The sequence below is a fragment of the Brassica oleracea genome, chromosome C4 (genome assembly GCF_000695525.1).
Source record: "Brassica oleracea var. oleracea cultivar TO1000 chromosome C4, BOL, whole genome shotgun sequence".
Taxonomy (NCBI): Eukaryota; Viridiplantae; Streptophyta; class Magnoliopsida; order Brassicales; family Brassicaceae; genus Brassica; species Brassica oleracea.
Window position 1 is genome coordinate 50,907,153 of NC_027751.1, and position 25,600 is coordinate 50,932,752.

Genomic DNA, 25,600 nt, shown 5'->3' on the forward strand with positions numbered 1-25,600 from the left:
TATTTAATTAACAAAAGAAGTGTAAAACTAGTATTGATACAAATTGTAAAAATGGTAATTTTAAAATTATTTATTAATAACTAAAAATAAATATTTGATAGCAATTTATTTTTTTCTGAAATTTTAAAATCTTAAACAAAATTGTAAAAGAGTATTTAATATTATTTTTATTTTTTTTCATTGCAATTAAAAAAGAGATTTATAAAATAGAATGTTTTCCTTTTTTTTAAAAATCCTAACAAATAAAAATTTAAATACTTATTTAATAAAACATTAAATTAGTACATAAGAACATGTATAATGTTGTCACTGACTCGATTGGTGTATTTGACTTTCATTTTTTTTTACTTTTCATTCATTTTCTTATTTCGGATTGTGTTCAGTTTAAACATTTAGGTATAGTATTTTCTATAATTCTACATACAAAATTTATAACAATTCATCTATGCACCATGATTATAAAATACAAATATTAACTTGAACTTATGTATGAAAATGAATTTTAATTATAAAATAAATCTTAAACAACATATGCAAAACCAATTATAAAACTATAAATTGTTTTATAGTTTTCACTAAATTAAAACATCAAACAAAACCCGTTGCAACGCAATATGCTCATATCTTGTCTCATATAAAGCTGAACTAGCCCATAAGAAAGAAAATAAATAAAATCGCTTTCATTAGAAAGCAAAAATAAAAACTTTTAATGAATAATAATTTAATGTACATAAATTTTTTATAAATAAATAGTTTAAAGACATTTATTTAAATTATTATTATTTTAAAATTTATAGATAAATTCTATATTCTATACCATTAATCATAATTTTAAACTCTAAACACCACCCACAAAAAACTTTTAAATTTATTGGAGATTATTTTGGTTCTTTTTCTCCTTTAAATTTATTTTTGTGATGAAAACTTTTTAAAACTATTGTAGTGAATTTTTCTTTCAACTAAATAAACTGCTTAGTTTAACTAAATTTTATCTCCCTTTTGAAGCTTCATACCGGATGTAACCCTGTTCTAAGCTCATAAGCCCAATTTATATCACCAAAGTTTTGGCCTTTAAATGTTTGAAAAGAACACTGATGTCAAACAAAAGAAGATTTTGGCTATATTTAGTTTGATAAGGTGTTATCGCCATCACAAACCTTCGACAACGCGTTCCTCTTACAATGTTGGGTCGGCAGGTGCCGTCACCACCAAATCTATACATGTATTATATCTCAACTTGTATTGGTTTAGCTAATCATTTATCATGTGTGGACAATGTACAACAGATATATGTGACTGAGATACACTAAGATTTTGTAGCAGATAAAATCAATGCTCTAAAAAGACCATTCAAAGAAAAAATGTCAACAATAGTAGGCTTATAGGAAGCCACAGCTTCGCATGATTGAATCATTCGATCTAATCCTATCTACGCATGAAGAACGCAATTGTTTAGTGATACGGAGTTCGAAATTCGGAATATGCGATAAATTTTTGTTAATTATTTTGTTTTCTACTTATATCAAAATAAATGAAAAAAAACATTGAAATATGTAAACTACTTATATTGTGAAATAAACTCTTTTTGCTAAAACTAGTTACATTTAGAAACAGAGAGAGTATTTGTTATTGGTTTTTGGTACTTTTGTAATGATTTTCTTCTTTTCAATGTTCTCAAATGATTGTTTGTGGTCACGCGGGTAACATGGTCTTGGTCCTTGGCTCCTTGCCTCTTTGGACATAGAAGACAACTTTACTCAAATGATTCGTTTCCATAAATGTATTTTATTAACTGACAAATAATTACTTGCGATGTAAGCCTATTGCATGTACTTGAGAAATACAATAAAAACGAATATGTTAAAGTGTTCACGACACCAACGTACGAGGTACTTAACATTTTTACCAAAAAAAAAAAACGTACTAGGTGAAGGAATAGTATCAGGCAGTGGCACTGTGCCAGCAATAGTTCTTAAACTGCGTACAAAACATTACCTGCGAAAACGTTTTCATAACGTTTTCATCTTGAAATTATGAGATGTTCTGATTATTTCACAAAATGCTTTATTAATAAAAGAGTTAAATTACCCAAAATTTACTTTCAAAGATCTAAACTAAAACAGAAAGAAAACAAGTCTTCGTTGTCGGTAGTCAATAGTTTGTTCTTTATAGAAAGAGTAAAAAATGATGGAATATACGACGGAAAGCAAAAAGAAACTAACAAATTACTCGTTTTCTTAATATGATTATCATAATTACCAAGGATTTAATTATATCCTTGGGTTTATTTCTCCAGTTAATAACAAACTCAAGAATTTAAATAAAACTGAAAAAAGAAGAAAAAGCAATGTTGTTGTAGAAACAAAAATAACAACATTTTAAATGAAATAGAGGTAGTTAGTGATTGAGTCTTGTCTAAACTAAACTGTATTTTTCTGTTTTAGATATACGATCTGCTTTATCATTCATATTTGTATGCTTTTTTCAATCAACTTTACTCAGAAACATTCCATGATCAGATTGATTGATAAAAACCTGCCCACAGATGACAGAACTCGAGTGTCAGTGAGCAAGATCATGCCAATGACTTGATAAACTCAAATCTGAGTGCAATCTTTTTGAAATCATTTATTTCAATGTGTGGTATGAAACTGCTGATCTGAAGTGCTACTTTTGGCCCTACATATCTTGATTTACGCAAATTTAAAGATATTGGCAAATAAATCTTTCAAAACGAGTAAGCTTTAGTGACTTATTATAACCACAGCTATTGATTAATTGAATAGGCTTCTCACTACGCATGTGAATATGTGAAAAGAAGCGCCACCATATCTAAGTTAAAGCTTGTTTTTCTGTCGATGTGCATAAAAGATTTTTTTTCCAAATAATTCCAGTCTTTCTAGTTGGGAATGTATAGTTTTATAGTACTTTTTAGTTACAGATGTTCAAAAAAAAAAAAAAAAAAAAAAAAAAAAAAAAAAAAACTTTTTAGTTACCACCTATAACATATACGATTTGATACACTTGGTTTATGCCAGTCTGTTCCGACTTTTTTTTTTTGAACTGCAGTCTGTTCCGACTTTCATTCAAACGAAGCAATGTCTTCTGAATTTCTATATGACCCCTTTTTTTTAGAATTCGCAGCTACTTTCAAATTTAGATGGTACCACAATGATGATATTGTCACAAACTATTAGATTATATGTTATGGTCTGATCATTTGTTATTTAATATAAATCGATTATCTAAAATCTTCCTATGATTTAAGAGCTTTTTTTTTTTTTGTAAAAGGGCTTATGATTTAAGAGCTTTACTTCTCAAAATATAAAAATCTAAGAAAAGAGAGTTGTTCAAAAAAATTAGTGAAATTGCCAAATACATGTATAACTTTGAAATTCAACCCATGTTTTAAATGAGTTTGTTTTGAATTTCTATTGGTCTAACTTTTATTCTCACCTATCTTTTCAAAGAAAATATTTTCATATATTTAGCATTACCAAACCTTTTTTTTTATGGTTCAACTCATGAATTTATAAATAACCCAGTTTCCACCTACAAGTCCTTTTTTATTATTTTCTTAATTTTTTAAAATATGAAAACAAAACAATGAAACGTTAATATGTAGGAGTTATGGGAAGTTGAAGATAGAGGCTCTTACTCTTTAAAGAAAGAGACCATTTTCTTCTGTAATCAACTTACGACACAATAAAGTAAGAAGACTGCATATATTGACATAATTAAGTATCTTTGGATTGATTGTGCTGTTATTCGTGGACTTTCATGTATATAGGCATGCCTCTTCACATTGTCTCGCCAAAAACACTTTCCCAGGCAACACCATTACAAAAAATGGTGTATCTATTTCGACTTTTTAAATTCTGCACTCAACCATAGAAGAACAAATACTAAAATTATTGATATATATATATATATATATGTAGTAAATTTACGATGTTGCAAAAATGAATACCGTATACATGTTGAGTGGATATCGCGAAGGAAATACTTAAAGAAAGCGGAGAAAAATGTGGATATGGAGGACAAAGTATTATTATTTGTTCCTATCCAAACTCTGTTCATATTAAATATATTAAAAATCGTAGAAAAATGATTCGAGTAGGAGTGATGTGTGTGAGACCACCGATCCCGGTGAAAACTTTTGTACAGATAGAAACTAAAGATAAAAGCATCTCCCTCCAATGATTATGATTGAAGATTAATCGTTGTCAAATTCAACTTTCCGACTATTTCAAATATTCGATTTTAGTTGGTCTTTTTCCTTATGATTAAAGTGGGGAGACATACCTATTTGATTTGAACGACTAAAACTTTCAAACTGAAAATCCCTATCTTGTATTAGATCAAGAAAACAACTTGTACACTAATCCCACCCAAAAACGACTTACTTTACTTGAAATAAGTAAACAAAACTCTTACATTCATCTCCCCATACTATTGGTCTAGTAAATATGTCGACCACCACTTGATCAACATGTACACAAGTAGGATCTTGAAAGACGTTTTTGGTACTCACGTTTGATTACATAGATGAGAACTAATTGAACCAACAAGCATGTGATCCGGTGATCAAATGGGTAAACGATTAGTCATATAGATCAAGGTTTAAAAAAAAGAAAAATTAGAAAAATAAGACACTTTGAACTTTGATTTGTCACAATAGTATTTGTAGAAGATGTTTTAGGAAATTAGGATTTTAATTCCCGTAAATACCATACTACCCTTAATTTTGAATTATTATTATAAATTGTAATTTTCGTAATTGATTTTAAATATTAAAATATTAAAAAGTTAAAATAACAAAAATTTAAAATAGACAAAAGGGAGACGTGGCCACTCCTATACCCTAATTTATTTTTCTTCTTGTCTTCTCCGCCGCAGAGTCGTGGCTCTCTTCCATGGTGATTTAGGGTTCAATGGAGAGAAGCCACATTCTTCGTCGGTGTTTCATCTGCCCGTAATCTCTAATCTCGTCTCTGTAAACACAACAATTGGTTTCTGGAATGTGGCAAACCACGCTTGTTTTTACACATGTAAGTCCCATCACGCGTTGGTTCTCCGAACATATAAATGTAGTCAAAATTGATTCTCTTGTGTTTTGTCTTCTGCTTTCTTTCTGATGTGTTTATTGTTCGGTTTTATGCATGATAAAAACTGGTTTATATACTTGTTGTTCTGACTTTTTATGGTTTATTGCTGCTCATCAGGTTGTTGATTATCTGAATACTGCAAAAGAATCCCTTCTGATGAAGATGGCGTGGGAGATGATGTACCATGAGTACAAAAAGGTATTTTTGCTTTCATCCTGTCTTTGATCTTCTTGATTTCTGCTAACTATTATGTTGACGTTCTTGTTAATGATACTTATATTTTCTATCGATTATCAAGGTATGCAGAGGAAACCTACAACAGTGAAAAAGAAAGATCCTATAGTAAGACTGTTGCTCCTCCTGGTAAGAAAACTTCTGCAACCACAAGCCTAAGCAATGCAGAAAGTGAAAAGAAAAAGGTCAGTGCTACTCTTCCTCCAGCTCGTTTCCTGTTATAGTTTGATATATCTTTGGGTCTTCTTTAGTTTTTCATCTGTAGCTAAATTTCTTGTGTTTTCTTGTGTACAGAGACTTAGTGCATATATCAATTTGGATGTCTTGGATAAGCTATTTGATGATGTAAGTTTACCCCCGTCTCTCTAGCATTATCTGTCACATTATCTAGCCTCTTATTTCTTTGTGTAATCTCTTATGTGTATCCACTTCTGTGTAGGAGAACTCTCCAAAGATGACTAAGTTGGAGAACCAGTTGTTGTTGGTGACCAAGTGAAAAATTCACAGCAAAGCAGCGAAGAAGAATGCCTTTTGGAACCTAAGGGTTCTGAAGAAGATGCACTAGAAGAAGATAAACCAGTCTGGAACAAAGATTACAATACTGAAGAAGCTAATGGAGGAGATGACGAATTCTATGGCGGAGCTGATCTTGAATATGAAAATCAAGATGAAGCAGAATATAACGAAGATATTATTCGGTGATCTCATTTTACATTGTGAATTGATCTCAACAACATTGATTATTATTACTTTTTTGACAAAAATCACTGAAATTACATTCATCATCTTTCCCAATCTAATAAATGAAAGCCTTCCACACTGTTCAAAAGAGTGCGTCTCTATTTTGTTGTCCTCTGCAGATAGAGTAGTAGTTTCTAATGGACTAGTAGTTTCTAATGTTACCATTCGACCACACCTTTTTTTGTCTACTTACGAAACTTCATTCTTCACTGCGACTAGACATCCATTCACCAGATTTAACATAGATTAGAACCATGTTGTATTGATAGAGAGAAGAGATGATTATGTGGATGAAGAAGAGAGAACACACAAAAAACGAAGAGAAAAAGATCGTGGGAGAAGGAGAAAAACGTGGGAGAAAATATTTTATGAGATATTTAGGGAAGATTTAGTTTAGATTTAGGAAACATCTTTAACCGAATATGGAAGTTTCCATATTTTCCGGATTTCCCGTAGAATATATATCCTAGCTAACTCAGAACACAATAGAGTAGATGTGAAACATATTCTTCCTTAAGCGCCACATAAGGTAAAAGGCAGAACATGTTATGGCACAAAATATAGATAAGGTATATCACTATGTTGTGGTTATATGTCGTTGTCAAGCTGTAGGTATACTGAAGACATCTTTCTTGATTATAACGTTTCGAAATATAGCTTTGTTAGAATATATAAGAAACACTAGTTTACGTTGTATACCCAAGATATATCTATGTATAAAATTTAGTATCTGATTTTTAGACTAAGTGGATGACCAGAATGAATATTCTAACTGTAGCTAAAAGATAAAATAAAATATGATTCTACTTTTTAAAAAAAAAAAATTTAAAACATATATATTGTCATACTTATGTTTCCAATAGTTTTCATATTTTTTAACATTTTTAAAATTCAGTTTACCATTTTTCCTATAAAAAAAGGGTAAAATATGTCGAAAATTGTCCAAAATATAAGAAGTTCTATTGCGACGAACAAAAGTTCAAATGTCATATTTTTCCATTTTTTCCTTAAAAAAACGAGCCTCATTAACTACGAAAATTGCCGTGGATCCGTCTTTTTTTCGTTCTTATTATTTTTTTTGTAAAAACTGGCCTCATGGATCCGTCTTGACTATCGCAGATGTTTTTAATAGCAAAAATATCCGATATTTATAAATTTCAAATTTATTATAGATTTTAAAGCATCGCTGGATATAGTATTTCAGCCAAACAAATATTAAGAAAATATGAAAGTCAAAAGGAATTATTTAAAAGTATTCAAAAAAGAGAGATTATACTTCCTCTTCTCCTCTTGTAGTTGTTAGTGATATAATTATTTTAAAATGTTCAAAATTTAATTATATAATTAAAACTATCTGAGATAGCAAAGGGTAATAATGCTCCTCGATTTGAAGCATGTTTTAAATACATAAAAAAGAATACAGTATTACAAATTTAGGATGATAAAAAGAAATGATATAACCATAGAATTCTAAAAAATCAAGAGTAGTTAAATTTTCAGCAAAAATTCAACATAAAACTGCGGCTTCTGAAAGTATATACAATTAGTAGAAAATAAAAATTTACCAAAGATAGAAAATTAAATTTTATATATTAAAAAAGAGGAACCAATAAAAGTCTAGAACGACCATCACACCAATCACCATCAACCTTAATTTCTCCTTTCATTATTTAGATCGAAACACAAACTACAAGCTCTCTCTATCCCACTCAGTTCCACACTTCCATCTTCCAAAAAACAAAACAGAACAGAACCTCTTTCGGTTCTGAGCTTTAGAGTTTGCACTATTATTTACCTTTAAAAATAAGAAAATAAAATAAACAATTCTTTATTGGTTTCTCGGGGGATGGAGAACTCGTACGAGTCAGCAGCCAAGTGGTCTGATTCCAACAGTCCATATAATATGCTCTCATGTTCACTATTACAATCTGATTCTGATCTTAGCCGCTTTAATCTCGGCTTCTCTTCTTCTTCCTCCTCCGGCAACTTCCCGGCGGATGAGTTTGTCGGTGGGATAGAGAAAGGTGAGTTACTCTCAAGAAGCCACCGTCTGGCTGAGAAGAGACGCCGTGATCGGATTAATTCTCACCTCTCTGCTCTCCGGAAACTTGTCCCTAATTCCGACAAGGTGTGTCTCTAGTTCACAACTTGTTCTTGTTTTATTTGACTTGACTCGTCAAGCAAGATTGAAATGTTTCGGTTTAGTTACGGCTCTACTGACAAGAACTGATAGTAGGTAGATAAGGTCTCAAACTAGCAATAAAACTGAAACCGGCTTCTTTCGGTTCAAGAATGTTTAATCTGAGTGAAACGGTTTTGGACCTGACTTGGTTTGACACATGTGTTGTTAAATCAATTTTCTAAAACCGGACTAATTCTATATTTATAGCTAAACCATCTTCAACAATGAACCGGTTACGTAGCTAGCTTGGATTTTAAATATTGAATCAGATAAAAATTTATTAAAATTATCGAAAAATCGAACAAGAAAAACTAGTTAATATTTCCAGTGTTTTATAGTTGTATTCATTCATATTCTAGTTATGAATCGTATATACTATAATTATTTTTAATTTTATATATTAAAAGTTAATATATCTATAAAAATGTGAATTCTAGTTGAACCATCCGTTTTAGTTTCCAATTCGGTTTAAAAAACATTGTGTTATATTAGACAAGAGTCACAAGACAACTCCTCAATAAAGTTTAGATCAAAAGAGTCTTCATTTCATTGGTATCTCAACCCTTCGGTTTAGTAATGAAATCTAATTTGAGTAAACCGGTTTTTTGACATTGATTCTATACAGTTAGACAAAGCAGCCCTATTAGCGACAGTAATAGAACAAGTGAAAGAACTCAAACAAACAGCAACACAATCTCCAACCTTCCAAGATCTTCCAACAGAAGCAGATGAAGTAACTGTTCAGCCTGAAACCATCTCCAATGATTTTGAATCAGACACCATCATCTTCAAAGCTTCTTTTTGCTGCGAAGATCAACCAGAGGCAATCCCGGAGATCATTAGGGTCCTCACAAAGTTTCAGCTCGAAACATTACACGCTGAGATTATCTGCGTTGGAGGTAGAATGAGAATCAACTTCATCTTAAGAGATAGCAACTGCAAAGAGACAACAACAAACAGTGTTTCATCCGCAAAAGCTTTGAAGCAATCTCTGTGCGCTGCGTTAAACCGTATTTCATCTTCTTCTTCTTCATCTACTTCTTCGGTTTGTAGGATTAGAAGTAAAAGACAGAGATGGTTCCTCTCTTCTCACTACTCACAGTGACATTTTTCTTAAAGCCATCTTACTTCTATACACAGATCGCATTATTTGTTCACAAGCGTTACGTGTACGTTACGTTTTCTTCCTAAACAACAATGTTTGTATATTCAAAAATTAAATAACCTAAATCCGAGATATTCCACAAGATCTATACGAAGATTAGCATTTGCGAGAAGATAAACACTGTTGGTGTTACGTTTTCTAAGCGTATATAATCTAACCAAGTGTTACGTGTAGGTTACGTTTTCTTCCTAACCAAAACAAGGTCTGTATATTCTAAGCTTATATAAACTAAATCTGAGGGATTCAATAAAGATCTATACGATGATTAGCATTTGCAAGATTATAAACATTATTTTAATGAAAACATGATTAGAAAGATAAAGATTTAACGTTAACTGAGGATCCATACAATCCAACAAAAACGAAGACAAGAACACTTCAAACTGAAACAAGATCCAAATATAAGTACTTAGCGAAATGAAATAACTGAAAAGCGCAGTCTTCAAGAGAGGAGTCTCTCTCTGTCTACTTAGATCGCTGTCTCATCTTTCGTCTCTTCCTCTTCAGCCTCCTCATACGCTTCTTCTTCCACTGTAAAACAAGAACCAAAAGAACTTAACCAAATGATAAAGAAAGAGAAGTTACAGATTACTAGTATCGAATAAGATTTGAATGACGAGTATACCTTGGCTCTCATTGCGGAGGAACTCTTTTTCTCAAAACCTTACTCGGCTATATTCCCCGGTGACGGTAGCAAGAAGAGAAAGGGAAGCGTAACTCGGAATATATACCCCTGAAAACCCTAGGGTTGAGGCAGACATGGGCATTTATGCTAAGCCCATGTAATGTTTCTTATTGGGTTTCTGTGTTATGTTTTTTATACTATAGTTTGGGCCTTTGCACTAACATTTTGCCAGCTCTAAAGAAATTAACAAGAAAAGGATACTGAGGTTTTTGACATTAATTTATTATTCCATTAAGAACAGTATAAATTATTATCTAAATAACTAGAGCTTGATCCGCACATCCGCATGTACTTATTTCCAATTTTATAAATATATATACATCTTATTTTAAAATATTTATAAACATAATAATTAAATATTTTTATAAATATTTTACATGATGTACAAAATATTGACTTTTACGCTATACTAAACCTTCAATAAATATTGATCCATTAATATGTTTGAGTAAATTTTCTCTTAACACCAAATTGTTTCCCAAATGTAATAATATTTTAAATATTTTGATTAAATATAGGTCATATGGCGAGATTTAGATACATCAGAAAATGAATATTGTTAGAAACATTACATATTATTTACAAGTAATTCAATGACATTTAAAATTTAATATAGATATGTTTTATCGTTTAAAATAATTAATAGTAACTGAAAAGGTTAAAAATATATTTTAGAAATATTATATATATATATATATACTAAGCGATATTTAGATAGATTAAAAATGAATATTTGGTTATAAACAATCGATATTATTTTACAAGTAATTAAAAAATATTTAATCTTAGTATAGATAGATTTTATTGTTGAAAATAATTCATGGTAACTGTAATAGTTAAACATATATTTTTGGTATATTTAAAATACATATATTTTAGGACTTACAAGCTAAATGTGTGGGGATTATATGATACTTGGAAAATATTACATAATATTATTAAAATTTCTTAAATAATTTAATAAAATAAGAAAATACAATGATTACTTAAGTTAGAGTTATTTAATACTTCATTGACATGAGAATGTAAATATTGGAGAAAAACTTGGGTCGGTTCAATTTTGTACTCTTGTTTTAATAGATTAGATTCTACTAATTCTAGAAAGGATAACTCTATTGATATATGTTGTGCCCGATGCGGAGATCCGGAGGAATCAACAAACCATGTGTTTTTTGAATGTCTTCCAGCACGTCAAGTATGGGCATTATCTAAAATCTCATCGCATCCCAATATTTTTCCTATCAGTTCTTTGTTTGCTAATATGGATCGTCTTTTTTGGAGAGTTAACCCACAGATGGATGACCACCAATTTGCATGGATATTATGGTATATATGGAAAGGCCGGAATAGTAAAGTTTTTAGCAATCTGGATATTGATCCGAGGGAAACACTTAAATTAGCAGAATTGGAGTCATCACTCTAGACTGAGGCACATGTAGTAAAGGATCCAACAAGGGGGCAGCAGGTACAGACCACTTCCACGTTAGTGACGTCAGGACGATGGTGTTTCATAGATGGGTCATGGAAAGATAAGGATTTATTTTCAGGGCATGGCTGGTATAGTACTTTACCGGGTTTCGATGGTTTATTAGGGGCAAGGAATGTAAGGGCATGTCTCTCACCTCTTCATTCGGAGGTGGAGGCTTTAATTTTGGCAATGGAATGTATGAAGAATTCAAGACAGGTTCAGGTGATGTTTGCAACTGATTGTTCTCAATTGGTGAAGATGGTTTCAGAACCAGAAGAATGACCAACATTTGGAAGTTATCTGGAAGACATTAAGCTTTTGAAAAGAAGTTTTCTCAACTCAGACATCATTCATGTACCACGGACGGAGAACCTACGGGCGGATAGCTTAGCACGCAGTGCTAGAAAACAGCCGTCTTTCGTCGTTCACATGGATGCGAAGTTACCGATTTGGTTTACCGAGTCAATATGAGTCTAATGTTTTTGCTGTAAAAAAAAGGATAACTCTATTGTTATCTTAATAATTAGTTGTATTAAGATAACATGCATCCAGTTATCACATCATATAAAACCTACAAAAAACGACATAAGAGATTACAAAATATCAAATATGCATATAGATTGGATAATATATATTAATTTCTATTTCGTATGGTGGAAAATATATTAAAGAAAAGTTTTCATTCATTGGTAGAAAGACGTGGTTTGTTGGTAGTTCCAAGCTGGCTATAAAACAAAATGTATTTTAAAGTCAACCATTAAGATATTCGTAATTTGTAGAGAGTTCATTCCCTTTGGTCGAGCTGACTTTTAGGTACAAATCTCTAATAATTGAGATATCCACAAACCGTAAATATAAATGAGTCTGATTCATGTCTCAAGTGATAAAGTAGTTGTCGTTGACAAAATAAAAACAATTTTGTATGATTGTATCTATCATAAGAAGTATTTGATTATGTTATATGGTATCTGAATGCCAAAGTTCGCTCTAGAAGGATTAGTTACTAAATGTTAATGACTCTATTATTAGCGTGGAACCATATATAAACTGCGACATGCCGCCAGTCTAACTTTGGAGAGTGTCTCTAATAAAATAAATTGACGCAAGACTACTTAACCATAATTAAACATCTCCAACTAATCACAATTTAATTAAACATTTTTCAATCTTTAATGGGGCGGTTCTAGTGGTGACTCTCTGCTCATATCCAAGGCCATTGCGATTTAATATTTTTGAGAATCTTGAATAGTGAGAAATTGTCGTAACTCAAACCATATTCTACTAAAAACAAGACATGTGATGAATTTGGATATGATTGATACTTCAGGAAGGGATTAATTTTCTGAAATATGTGTGATGTATCAAATATGGTTAGTTTAAAGAATTCTATATCAAAATAACACGTTTGCAAGATTATACGAATGCTTTTTTACAAGACTATTTTTCTAATATTTTACTGATTCATCCAAAAAGGCAGAAACTCTTATGACTATTACTTACTGATACATTAAGATGAAAGATCCAATTATACATTATACTAAAAATTTGGTGATACAGTCAAATAAGATTAAAGCAGGCGAAGAAAAGCTTTTTGACAAAATAATAGCCAATCATGCTTAATGTTCTGCCGACACATACTATTGCATCAATCGCGCTTCATGGGACCAAATCAACAACACCAAGACTATCACGGATCCCAAATAGAGCTTTAATCCTTTTTGATGTACGATTACAAAAATATGGGATCATGCAACAGTTTTTAACAGCGTGGTTAAGTTTGAATTTGTTTGTTCAAACGATGTTATGGGCCTGAGTATGGTTATCAATTTATCATGGACTACAAAACTATAATCGATTATTTATATTTGGATGAATAAACAAAAATGTAAGTTTTGCGTAGGAAGTAACCAAAATATAACAAAAACCACGAAGGATTTATAAAGTCAAAACTATTATTCGTCAATGGAGGGAGAGTTCCTCATTTATTTTCAAAAAAAATAAAAGAGTGAAAATTGGAATTTATCTATTCTCTAATTAGTAAGAGCATCCGCAACGGTGACACTTATTGGAGTCTTTAGCGACAAAGGCATTTCAGATTAATCCTGGATATTTTGGATTTAAAAAAAAAAAATGACCATTCACGAGCCGTCACGTAGTCGTGGGGACCCGCAAATAGTGCAAGGATTCACTAAAAAAGAATTCTTATTTATGAATTTTAAAAATTAAATCCTTATCTTTTGGTAAGGTCCACTAATTATTTAATTATTTTTTTCTTAAGGATTCCCAACTAAGGATTCCACTGCGGATGCTCTAAGCGTTAGGACTGGTCACAAGATTCTCGTAGGAGTCAACGGCGCTTGACGGGACGGCGACCATTACTTTAACCGCATCACTCCGTTCAGGAACCGGAAGCAACAAACAGTAACGGTCGCAACAAACCGATCCCACGTGAACCGGTTTACCAAAACCGAAATCAAGCTTTTCTAAACCGAGGCGTGACCACTGCGAAATTATCAAGACTCCGACCGGGTCAGGACACTTCGCCTTGCTCACGGCTTCCACCACCGACCTGACGTAATCATCTCCGACTCTCTCCTTCGCTTGTTTCACCAGCTTCGCCGCGTGGCGTAATCCTTTCTCCGTCAAGTCTTTCACGGTGGTTTGCGCGCACCCGACGACGAAGGCGTTCCCGTAGAACCCGGCGGGTAAACTCGGTTTGACTCGGTCTCGGATGTTGACGCTGAACAAAAGCTTGACGGTTTGGCTCGATGGTAAGTTCAGTGATCTCGCCCAGCTCCGCCACACGTGTGCAGAGAGCACCTCGAACGATGTGTGTTTGGTGCTGGACTCACCGAGTCGACTCGTGAGTTTCTTGAGCTCTGTAAGTCTCTGCTTCTCGAACACGACGGAGGTCGGAACGAGTCGCTCGGAGTTGAACCGGTTGACGAACCCGCAGAGGTCGGGAACTCGGTTGAACTCAGGGTGGCTCAACGAGTCGCGAACCGGAGACGGGTTAAGCAAGCGGCGATCCCAGAGGTGTCTCCGTTTTAACTCGGTCTGACTCAGCGAGTCTTTGGATAACTCGGCGAACAAGGTGAGAAACTCGGCGCTTCCGATCCCGTCGGAGAGGCAGTGGTTAACGCCGACGGCTAAAGCGGCGCCACCGTCTCTGAGCCAAGTGAGCTGGACGACGAGAGGCGGCGCACCGGCGAGGACGTCGACGACGTTGAGGGAGAGAAGCTTTCTCCAGCTAGTCACGTGCCGGGGAGCTTTGTGGAAGTCAAGGCACGTGAGGTGATCAGTTACGGCTTCGAGAAACAGAGCACCTTGGCCACGGCAGTTAACCTCGAGACTTCCGCCGTTGGGTCTCTCACGGACACGGCCAGAGAAAGGGAAGTAAGGAACAAGAGCGCGAGAGAGTGATGATTTGAGACGACCCGACAGAGAAACCGGGTTGGAAACGGGTGAGTAAACGAGGAGGTACTCGATTGTGAACCGGAGGAAGAGTTGAGAATCTAAGGCGGAGAGAGACAGAACACAAGAGGGTGTTTGGTCGGAAGGAGTAATAACTGTGGCTTCTTTGACATGAACGAGTGATCCCATTATACTTTCTTCCTCTTCTTTTTTTTTTTGCTCTGAAATAAAGAAGGTGGGTCTCTGCGATGTGTATTAAATATACCGCTGATATGTTATGTATGCGCATGTATATTCACGTAGAAGAGAGACAACTAGGGTAGTTTTGTAATTTGGCTGATCTTTTCAGACATGGTATGTCTTGTGTGTTGTATCATACTATCATGCATGTGTACTCTTGTGTGTACGTGTTCCCTTAATTGTTCCGACTGGTTTCAAAATCTAGAGGCAGCGCTTTTGATCCGTTGGTGTGAAAGTTTTACAAGTTATCACTGGACATGTAGATTTTCAATTTAGAGCATAGTGGTGGATAATCATCCCCCATATGTTTTATACCTTTTTATTTAATATATGATATAAAATTGAGAGATAAACAACCTTTTATTGGATATAGGGAAAGATTTCAACGAATATTTGGTAATCGGGGGATATTTGATCCGGAGATATATGGTGGTATTGAAATTGATTGACGGATACTACTATTTTGAGACTGATCAAGCATATTTAGACCGTTCATATGAAAACGTGCATCGACTATTTGAATTTGATCATCCACGCGACAATCCACCGTGAAGAGTTTTTTTTTCAACCGTGTGAATCTTAAAAGTTTTAGGTTTAAAGACTAAATCCACGGTATTCAATTAACTAAATGGCCGGCCGGAGTTTTATTAGCAATAGGCCAGGCCAAGACAACTTGACCAGTGAGGAGAAAAAATAATTAATATAACCACAAACTTTTCATGCACAAGAACGTACTTCTTCGGTTTTTGAAAGTAAGATTTTCTAAAATATACACGCTTATTAAAAATTTAATAAATGTTTATAATTTAATTTATTTTTTACTTTATTATACACTTTCCAATAACTTTCCACCAATGAAATTTAATCAATTCAAATATTCCCAATTAATGTTTCTCAAAAGTATAAAAAAATACCTTAATAATATAGAAAATCTATCTTTGTGAAACAAACAAAAAAGTTTAAAAAATCTTAATTTCGGAAACGGAGGGAATATATTTTTTAGTTCTATATACGAAGTTACAAAAGCGTATAAATATAAGATGATGGTGGTACACAAAATTATCGGTTAAATAAGAGTTAAAGACGATAATGTCTAAAATGGAAGAAACTAAAACCACGGTTTGGCGAAGGTTAACTATACACGTATTTCAATAATTAAGTTAAAAATGCCATTAAGCCAAGTTTCTGTATTTTTTAAAATGTTAGTAGCACGTAGTAGTAAATGATTTATTTTACAATTTTAAAATTCGGAAGTCTCTGAATTGACGTGCTACGGTGTGAAATGAAAGACTAATGTTAACAAAATGTGCAAGTAACTCATCAACTTAATTATGTTTTTCATAGATATAAAAAATTAAAAAAATATATCACTAGCACCATTATATTCTTCGATTTAATTAGGTCTGTATATAGAATTGTTTTTTTTTAATATATTCTAACGATTGATTGATTCGGACAGTTTCGGAGAAAACACACTTAGTGTTACCAAATGAACTGGTTACGATATTGTCTGATTAACTGTTTTATTATTAATCTTAGGAGATAGACCAATCATCTGTTATAACCACTATATTAGTTACTTGAACTGAAATTCAAATCCAAATTGACCAAATAATTATATTTTAGTTTTTACAAGAAATCCTCGAACTCATAACTGATGAGGATACACAACAATTACTAATAAGCTGTTACTACTTGTTGGTTGTATACAGAATTATTATATCATGTGTTTGAACAGTGTATTGAAATGGGTAAGCATTTCCGCCGAAAAAGAACAGACCATAACGGGTTGGTCTAGTAACCCCAATGATCCGTGTAGGCTGTAGCCAATCCAAACACAAGTCAGTCGACAAAGTAACCTTAAAAGCAAGAGAAATAAAGTACGGGACTTATTCGGCTAAATTTGACTCCATGGGCACATACAATTCAGAGTTGTAAGGGCTTCAAAAGGAAGAAATGTTTATAATCAACCTGTATAAAACGTTACCTTTCTTGTTATAGTTATCCGGATGTATTTAAAGGGAAATAATCGTGAGAATATTTGGAAAAAAAAGTTTGGTTGTGGTAGCGGTTTACAGTACGATGTGCATTGTTGTTTGGGCATTGGCTGGCGCATGTGTCTGAAACAGTGAAAGATTTGGTGCCAAGATTCTTATGGAATAACTTTATTGGACAAAAAAGTACTCTTGGAACATCAAATGAAATACCTTCCATAATTATGCAAAATTTAAGTAGAGAGAAACATCACAGCTTATTTCCTCTTTCGCTAATTATAGTCATCTTATAAGTAAGGTTTATTATCATAACTAATATGTTAGTTAATTATAAACAGATAATTATTTTGAAATTCAAAACAAAAATAGTCTTTTTTTACAAAAATAGCCAAATATTTAATAGATTCACTATATTCGATAATAGTTGGTTTCAAATGGTGTTTATAATATTGATTTCTGAAGTAAAACTAGTTTCCCATTTAGCTACTAGAACTACTGTGAAAAGTATCATAAAAGAGAAGAAAAAAAAACTCAATGCCTCACGCTCTCTACCATGAGCCATGAGTTATAATACCGAAAGATCACTAAAGACTTTAGTTTTTGAAATTGTTACCATTCGAATCAATATAAAAATATGCACTTTTAAGTGAAATCATAGGTATAAATAATTCAAAACAGCTTTTTCTTTACATTTTCTTGAATCACTGTAGTGGTCTTGTCAATTCTAGCATGGACCCATATATATTTAACGTGGTCATCCGCATAGTATGTATGATCTACTTTTTTTTTTTTCTTGTTCAAATCTACTTTTCTTTTAAGTCATGTTTTTTCTTCTTCTTTTCGATATAATATAAAGCTTCTTTTATTCATTGATGATAGTAGAGTGAACCCTTTTTGTGAGAAAGTAGGTGCACTTCCGCCCTACAAAAATTACTTCTTGTTATTAATAAACCAAAATGTGATGAGTAGAGTTGAAAATTTAAGGATCAATAAAATCTTAGAAAGACGGAGTTTCAAATAAAAAGAAGGTAACCAGATATCGAATGGTGATGTGTGTATATATATATCGAAAGGTAACAGTGTCCAAAGATTATTTGCAAATTATATGTGTCTTATCATCAAAATAAATAATTACGATGGTGGGATACATTTCACCTTCCCATTGAATAAAATATCAAAGAAGATGATTCGGTGATTCAAATAAATGGGTTTAAGTTGTTTTGATTCTGTTTATGGAAAGAAATAATGAAGATTTGGAAGATTTTGTACCAAGTAAAAAAAGGTGCGAAGATTTTTTTTGGTAGAAAAAAGGTGCGAAGCTTGCTTTATGGAATGCACATGTTACGGTAGTCATGCCTTTCTTCTTCTTTTTTCTTCGGGACACTGATCAAGGAATCTAGAGCTAGTCATCTACGATCTTTGGTCGTTTACATTTTAGAGTAAATGCATGCTGAAAAGTGAAAGGCACTTTCCATATAATATACGTCTTGTTCGTGTCGGTGACACCAAGGACACGTTAATGAACAAGAAGCAGTGTCGCTGAATGATGAAAAATAAAAGGTAAAAGTTATGTTATGCCGGTGTCGTGTCGCTCGTAAATTTTTCAGAGTTGCTACTTTTTTTGAGTAAGTTGTCGGTCCGTCCAGTTCGTGATGTATACTTCCACAAGTTGATATATATACCGTCGCTTGATTTTATTGCAGAAACAAGGACACAAAAAGGTTATATGTAGTATAGGTCGAGGAATGCTGGTCATTGATGATATTGGTTACGCAGAACTTTTTTTTGGTAAAATGTAATGTATAACTTTAGATGTCTAAATTCTTCATTTCTATATAGTCCACCTTAGATCTTATATGTAGATTTTATTTTTGTGTAGATTAGGAGTTAATCTCTTCATCCCCCGGAGTGATCAGCTTTTGTTGATATCAGTGATATATGTACTCTTCCCAACGGATTTCAAACCAATAGGACAACAAGATCAATGCATGCGCTTATTAAACCAACTGGTCTACCACACTCGCTGATCAAAATGGAGAATATACACGTAGATATCTACCATTGCATTTCTTATAAATCTTCAATTATATCCAAGGCCAGTTACAATCAGTCCCTAGAATCCAGAAGCATCTCTCTCACTTTGATCCTCACAATATCCTTACTTTACCATAATGTTAGACGTGTACCACACTCCACAAACTCATATCACCCTCGTTTTGGCCTAGTTCATTACACGCCGAGCTCTACCGTTGCAAATATCTTCTTTTTGAGACTGATCCCTAAACACTTCCACAACTTAACCGCGCATCACGATGTATACAAGAATTATTATAAAATATAAACTAAACTTAAAATATCGATTAGCGCTTCAGTCATTTTGAAATGAAACCCAAACACTCATTCAAGAAGTGATCAGTGATGAAACGAGCACATAAATTTGAACATGTAACCAGAGATGTGAGGGTACATAAATACTTGGCCAAAAATGAATGCACTACGGAGACGCATCTCACTGTCGTGGAGAATAGTAACTAAAATGATATTATATCTTTACAGCTACCAAATTATCTAAAAAAAACTATATGTATATTATAAAAACAGTCATAGATCATAGAGAGCATATCGTCTCTATCTGATGAACAGATGAAAATACAAAAACCTATTTTGAACTTAGTTGATAAAAGATCCAATTAATATGACGAGTCATATGAAAATAAAGACAAAACCCTTGTCATCAAGTTATTCTTTTTCATTTCAATTGATCAGTACGTAATTTCCAAAAAGGCGTAGGGCAGCCAAGGAGTAAAACAAATCATATTTTTCGTCATGTACATGTATATATTTTCGTTATTTGCCACGACGCATAATAACTATTTTCTTATATGAAAATAATTAAATAAAGTGGGTGTACCCAAAGAAACATCCACATGCACATATTATCCATTCAACAAGAATTTGGTAGGCCCAGCTCTTGAGCACTGGGCAAGTAGCTACCATTCTTTCTCATAAATCGAGTGGTAGTTTCGAATTCCGTTAGCTTCCACAACTTGTACTAGTATCAATTTAATTTTGATATGTAAGATTGATAGTACATTATTCTCTTACATAAATAAACGTTATATGTATTTACTATTTAGAATATTGTTGCATTGTCAATCATATTAAGTCCTTTGTCAGTTCAGGTAAACAAGAAAAGGTCAATGTTCATACAAGTAACATCTATACCACTAAACTCGATCTACATACATGCATTATTAGTAACATTTACATAATTTCTGCTGACAAACATATTTTGTCAGTGTACCCGAAGATATTGTAGCTAGGAAAAAATGTTGGCCGGTAATGAATGATCGTATTCAACATGAAAATAACAACACACCTTTTGTTATACGTCATATGTGAAGCCAAACTAAGGCTCCTTTGAAAGGGACACGAAAGGATAACATACATATGTTTACAGAACCTCGCATATAGACACATATAAATGTATATATATCATATATGCATACACAAATCGATTTAATATATATATTTACGTTGAGATAAAAACAAGGAAGATAAGAAGATTCGAGTGTTAAAATGTAAAAGCCGGCCACCGGCTTCTTAATGATTTCGCGATCATAATTAATGCAAGTTGAATCCATAAAAGAGAGAATTTGTCTTTATGTTTCCCAAAGCTTTCATTGGGTCAAAGATTGGTCGGCAGTAACAATTTCACTGGCACGGAGACAAGATTCTAACTCTTTAACCATTCATTATATTATTTCCGTAGCGTTTTAGTATGTCCAGTCTAGAATATGGATTTGGAATTTTCTGAGGAAATAGAACTTTGATACAGACTAGAAGTGAACGACTATTAATTATTCTTTGACAATAGCTAGCTAACCAAGTGAATTCGCAATCTAGTGTAAGACTGAGAAACAAAGATTATCGACGGTAACTTATAAACTACTTAAACATGAGAAGGTCAGATGTCACCAGTTTATGAAGACACTATGCAATATTAGTTGGAAGATGCCCACCATTTTAAATCTATAGCGAAATATCAAAAAGAATATTTACTTTATATACAATTCTTGGGTGACATGCTAGTAGATCACGGACAGAATTTATATATAACAGTATCATGGCCACTAAAATTAATACAAATCATACAACCAAATAGCAAATTTTTGTAAATTAATAAAATGCTTAAGGGTTCAATTTTAAATTGATGCATTCTGTTTCAAGAAGTACTACCCTGCCAATCCATCCAACCTCTCGTGAACCATTTTCTTTCGCTTGCGCGTGAAAAACAAAATCGGTATTTGACTATCTTGTTGTGTTCAAAAATATCTTGGAAATTTAATTTACAGATTCACATACATCACCTAGGTATGAGTCGTTGTAAGTTGTAACAAAGCTCCATTCAAAGTTGACAAAAAAAAGTTGATTTGGCTTATGCCTGTTGATTTTCTTATATATATATATATATATATATATACATATATAAATATATACTGTTGTATGATCTTATTTTAGAATCGGAAACCATATAATATCCGATTTATTTAAAAATGTGCATCTGGAGAGATATAGAAAATGATTTAACTACCTATACATCAATACTTTCTTTACTTCAATTCTTCTTAGATAGCTTTAAAAGTAAATACGTCTGAAATAACACAATTTAAGATGAAATATATCTATATATATGTATATGATTTTCTTTTGAACAAAGTTATACAAATTATTTTTAATACGTGTAAATGAAAAGCAAATAATTCCATGGTGATATATACAGAGTCAATATAAAATAAGTTCAATAACACACCAATGGCCGGAAAAGGTGGTTGTTGTGGGTAAATGTGGAGGTCCTTGGATGATTAAGCATAAATTAGGTGAGAATTGGTTCTGAATATTGCAGAAGATCGGGTTAAACATATTATATATAGTCTAAATTATTATTAGGATAAGATTAGAGATTAGATGTGATTTGCATCTTTACCTCAACATTTTATGTTTTTTTTTCTTGATGTTGATAAGCATTGTTTTTTTCTTCTTTTGATCACAACCCCTCTTTTAGTGACCTCCTTTCTCGACTTCTTTAATTATCTTTTCAACCATACGAAAAGGATTCCTCGCTAACGATTGAATCCAAGTCTTTTCGCACAAAAGGAAGAAGAGATATTCTTTAAAAGTTATTCTTATTCCCAAAATCATATCTTTGTTTTGTTGTTTTGATTTTGTTTGGTAGTGTTTAATCAAATTTACACATAATAGTCTTCAGTATGATACATGTAGTGTATTTATATTGTTACATATACTAGCCGGTTAGTTTTCTTCATATAGGTGATGTTACTATATTACTTAACTATAAACTAAGTAAAGTACGTTCATTCTTCATAGTCATAGACCAAATAGAGTTTTCATGAACACGCAAGTATTTTCTGCTGCGAAAAGTTATTTTCTATTGGTTCTAAGTTGTACGCATAATGGCTTATAAGGAAGATATTAAAATAGGTTTCCAAATCAAATTAGGATTTGATAACTACTTTAAAAATAATACTAAATTTAAAATGGTAGCCACGTTCTAAACTTTTGAAACATCAGTTAAAGTGTTCTTTTAGTGTTTTTTCAATCAACTATGGTGCTTAAAAGATATGTAGTATCAATTTTTTGGTATCTCTTAATCCTTGTTAGGTTAATTATATCATTCTTAGTTACCTAATTTCCTCTAATACTTTCTTATGCAAAAGATATAATCAGGTTAGGTATATCGATTATTCATTCTCTATCTTTTATTGCTACACTCACACATCTGTTACTAACTCTTTCCCAGCGTTGGATTATATTCATGACTTGTAGAAAGACATCGCCTTAAAAACATAAACGGGTTGTTTCTTAAAATAAGCCTATAATACTACCAGAAAGCCCACTATATTTAAAACCCATTCTCCGAATAACCTTCGGTATTGAAAATCAATAGCAATAAGAGTAAGTGAGTAACTAAGCTCTGAGTTTAGGTATTGGACTGGATCCATAATCATAAGCTTTCTTTTTGGGTAAGGTTAGATTATGGAACTAAGTTGAAGAACACGTGAATGTGAAGATGTAGCATCTCTCCATTTGTTACATCTGCAGATTTCTCTAGCAAGTCATGTCTGCTTTTGGTGTTGCTAGTTTCAGTTTGAAGCTATTTCACAGAAAATATGACTTGGATAAGTCTTTCAAGGGTTTTATTCATCGTACAAATTCAGTAGATTATTGCAACACATCTAAGTTCTTTTCAGTTGGTATTGAGAGTGACATGAACTAGACTGATTGTCATGTGGGATTTGGGACTTCTCAAAGTAAACACTGAAAAAAAAGAAATCAGACAAGGGACAATGAGGTGAGTGAGACCAACAATTCACCATTTGCCATTTAATTGAGTGTGAGTCCCTAATAAACAAGGAAAACACGTCTTTATTGTCTTCTTAAAATTCTGTTTCACATGACATTAGGATTGCTGAAGCCTGAATGATACGCTAGTAATTTAATGCATCCCCCTACATATATAGCTTTGCGTTCATAAGGTGGATAGATACACGACCATACGGACTATTTATGATATTTCAACTGATACGATCGTATAATCGTATAATCGTATAATCATATAAGTAACTATATGACGCGTGAAGTCATAAAAATCGTCTCGATCAACGAGACGGGGAAATTATGAGTTGTGTGACCACGCGTATCACGTACATCGCCATGTATTTCCCACTAATGTTTTTTTTTTAAAACTTATCCCACTAATGTTGGAATATTGTAATCATCATGGCTGTTGATTACATTATACATACCGGTGGTTCAAAGGAGTTTGGGTTTCAAAACCTGCAAAATCGACATAATTAACTAGTACTTATATTACTAAAAGATATTCTTGGGTTCACCCTAAAGGTGAACCTGGGTTCACCAACCAATAGTATTTCATTATTTCAAATTCGATATCTTTTAAAAAAGAAAACAAAATATTGTCAAGTTATATTATGTTTTTAAAATTTAAAAAGTAAAAAAAAAAAGATAATAGTTACAGAAAAAAGATTTTTTAAAAATATATTTTTAACGTCGTAGCAAAGCACTAAACCCTAAACCCTAAATCCTAAACTCTTGGGTAAACCATAAACCTTTGGGTAAACCGTAAACCCTTGGATAAATCATAAACTCTAAATAAATAAAAAACTAAAACCCTAAACCCTAATCCTAAATCTTAAACCCTAAACCCATGAGTGTTTTAGTGTTTAATGATTTTGATTTATAGTTTAAGATTTATCCTAGAGTTTATGGTTTACCCAAGGATTTAAAATTTAGGATTAAGAGTTTAGGGATTAAGATTTAGGGTTTAATGTTATGCTGGCGCCGTTAAAAATATTATTTTTTGTAATTACTACTATTTTTTATTTTTTTGTTTTTGTTTTTTAATTTTAAAAACATAATATAATTTGATAATATTTTATTTCATTTTAAAAAAAATATCGAATATGAAATAAAACAATTCTATTGGTTGGTGAACCACCCTTGCCGACATTCACATTCCTAAGTAAGAGGGAATCTAGTTTGCGATTCGCCACAAGTGAATAAAATATTAGTTAGATGGTTAATGGGTGCATTAAAGGCTAGCTATCAAACACAGCTACACGCCTGCTCTCTCTTTGCACGCCATTTATTAGTCATCTTCGGTCCTTTTCTAATCTTTACAGACTTTAAATAGAAATAATCCCTTTCTGAATTCTGATATGCTCTACTTATTATACATACAAACTGTAAGTGGTGAATTGGTGATGTACTAAAGGCATTCAATTGTCTATATACTGTACTATATGACCATCCATAAACAGCTTTGGCCGCACATGCGTTTGTAATATATGCAATAGCATATGCTATTTAATTTATAAATGATGGTAGGAGTTTTCAAGGCTCCTAAGACAAATGTTATAGTATAAACGATTCTCGAACCAGTTCTGAGGGATATCAAAGCACCGAGAATACAAATACTCACTTAATCTAAGTGCAACCAATGATTTAGATGAGTTTTAAACTACTACTAATACTAGAAAGCAATTACATAATGATATTTTCTTGACTAAGGGAAAAGAGAACTCATGGGCATAGGGATTAGACCTTGGGTGATCAAGTATCAAACTAAGGATGACAAATGATCAATCAAACTATCGACCTTAAGCCTAGACACAATTCTAAGCAAGCTCTATGTCTAGATGAATGCTCATTTGCTAACATATCTCAAACATCAAATGTCTTTGGTTGAATAATGTGAAAGCAATCATTACTAATAAGTCTATTAGCTATTTTAGCACCTTTAACAACAAATGTCTTTGGCAAAGTAT

At 32.6% G+C, this 25,600-nt stretch overlaps 3 protein-coding genes and 1 long non-coding RNA gene across 4 annotated transcripts; 2 read left to right on the forward strand and 2 right to left on the reverse strand.

Moving 5' to 3' along the window:
• Positions 1-5,021: 5,021 nt before the first annotated feature.
• On the forward strand, positions 5,022-6,044 carry LOC106339177. Its single transcript, XM_013777975.1, has 5 exons — positions 5,022-5,051; positions 5,226-5,296; positions 5,407-5,527; positions 5,637-5,687; positions 5,850-6,044. The coding sequence occupies exons 1-5, from the start codon at positions 5,022-5,024 to the stop codon at positions 6,042-6,044; spliced, it is 468 nt and encodes a 155-aa protein (XP_013633429.1).
• Positions 6,045-7,778: 1,734 nt separating this feature from the next.
• Positions 7,779-9,387, forward strand: LOC106339619 (transcription factor bHLH51-like). Its single transcript, XM_013778465.1, has 2 exons — positions 7,779-8,211; positions 8,891-9,387. Exons 1-2 carry the CDS (start codon positions 7,930-7,932, stop codon positions 9,368-9,370), a joined length of 762 nt encoding a protein of 253 aa, XP_013633919.1. The 5' UTR covers positions 7,779-7,929; the 3' UTR covers positions 9,371-9,387.
• A 332-nt stretch (positions 9,388-9,719) lies between these two features.
• Positions 9,720-10,163, reverse strand: LOC106339620. The gene is made up of 2 exons (XR_001269185.1): positions 10,056-10,163; positions 9,720-9,961 (listed from the first exon to the last, which is right to left on the reverse strand). It is a non-coding gene; the product is annotated as an uncharacterized LOC106339620 (long non-coding RNA).
• A 3,365-nt stretch (positions 10,164-13,528) lies between these two features.
• LOC106337605 (taxadien-5-alpha-ol O-acetyltransferase-like) lies at positions 13,529-15,379 on the reverse strand. The gene has a single exon (XM_013776710.1). It carries the CDS (start codon positions 15,184-15,186, stop codon positions 13,894-13,896), a length of 1,293 nt encoding a protein of 430 aa, XP_013632164.1. The 5' UTR covers positions 15,187-15,379; the 3' UTR covers positions 13,529-13,893.
• Positions 15,380-25,600: the final 10,221 nt, after the last annotated feature.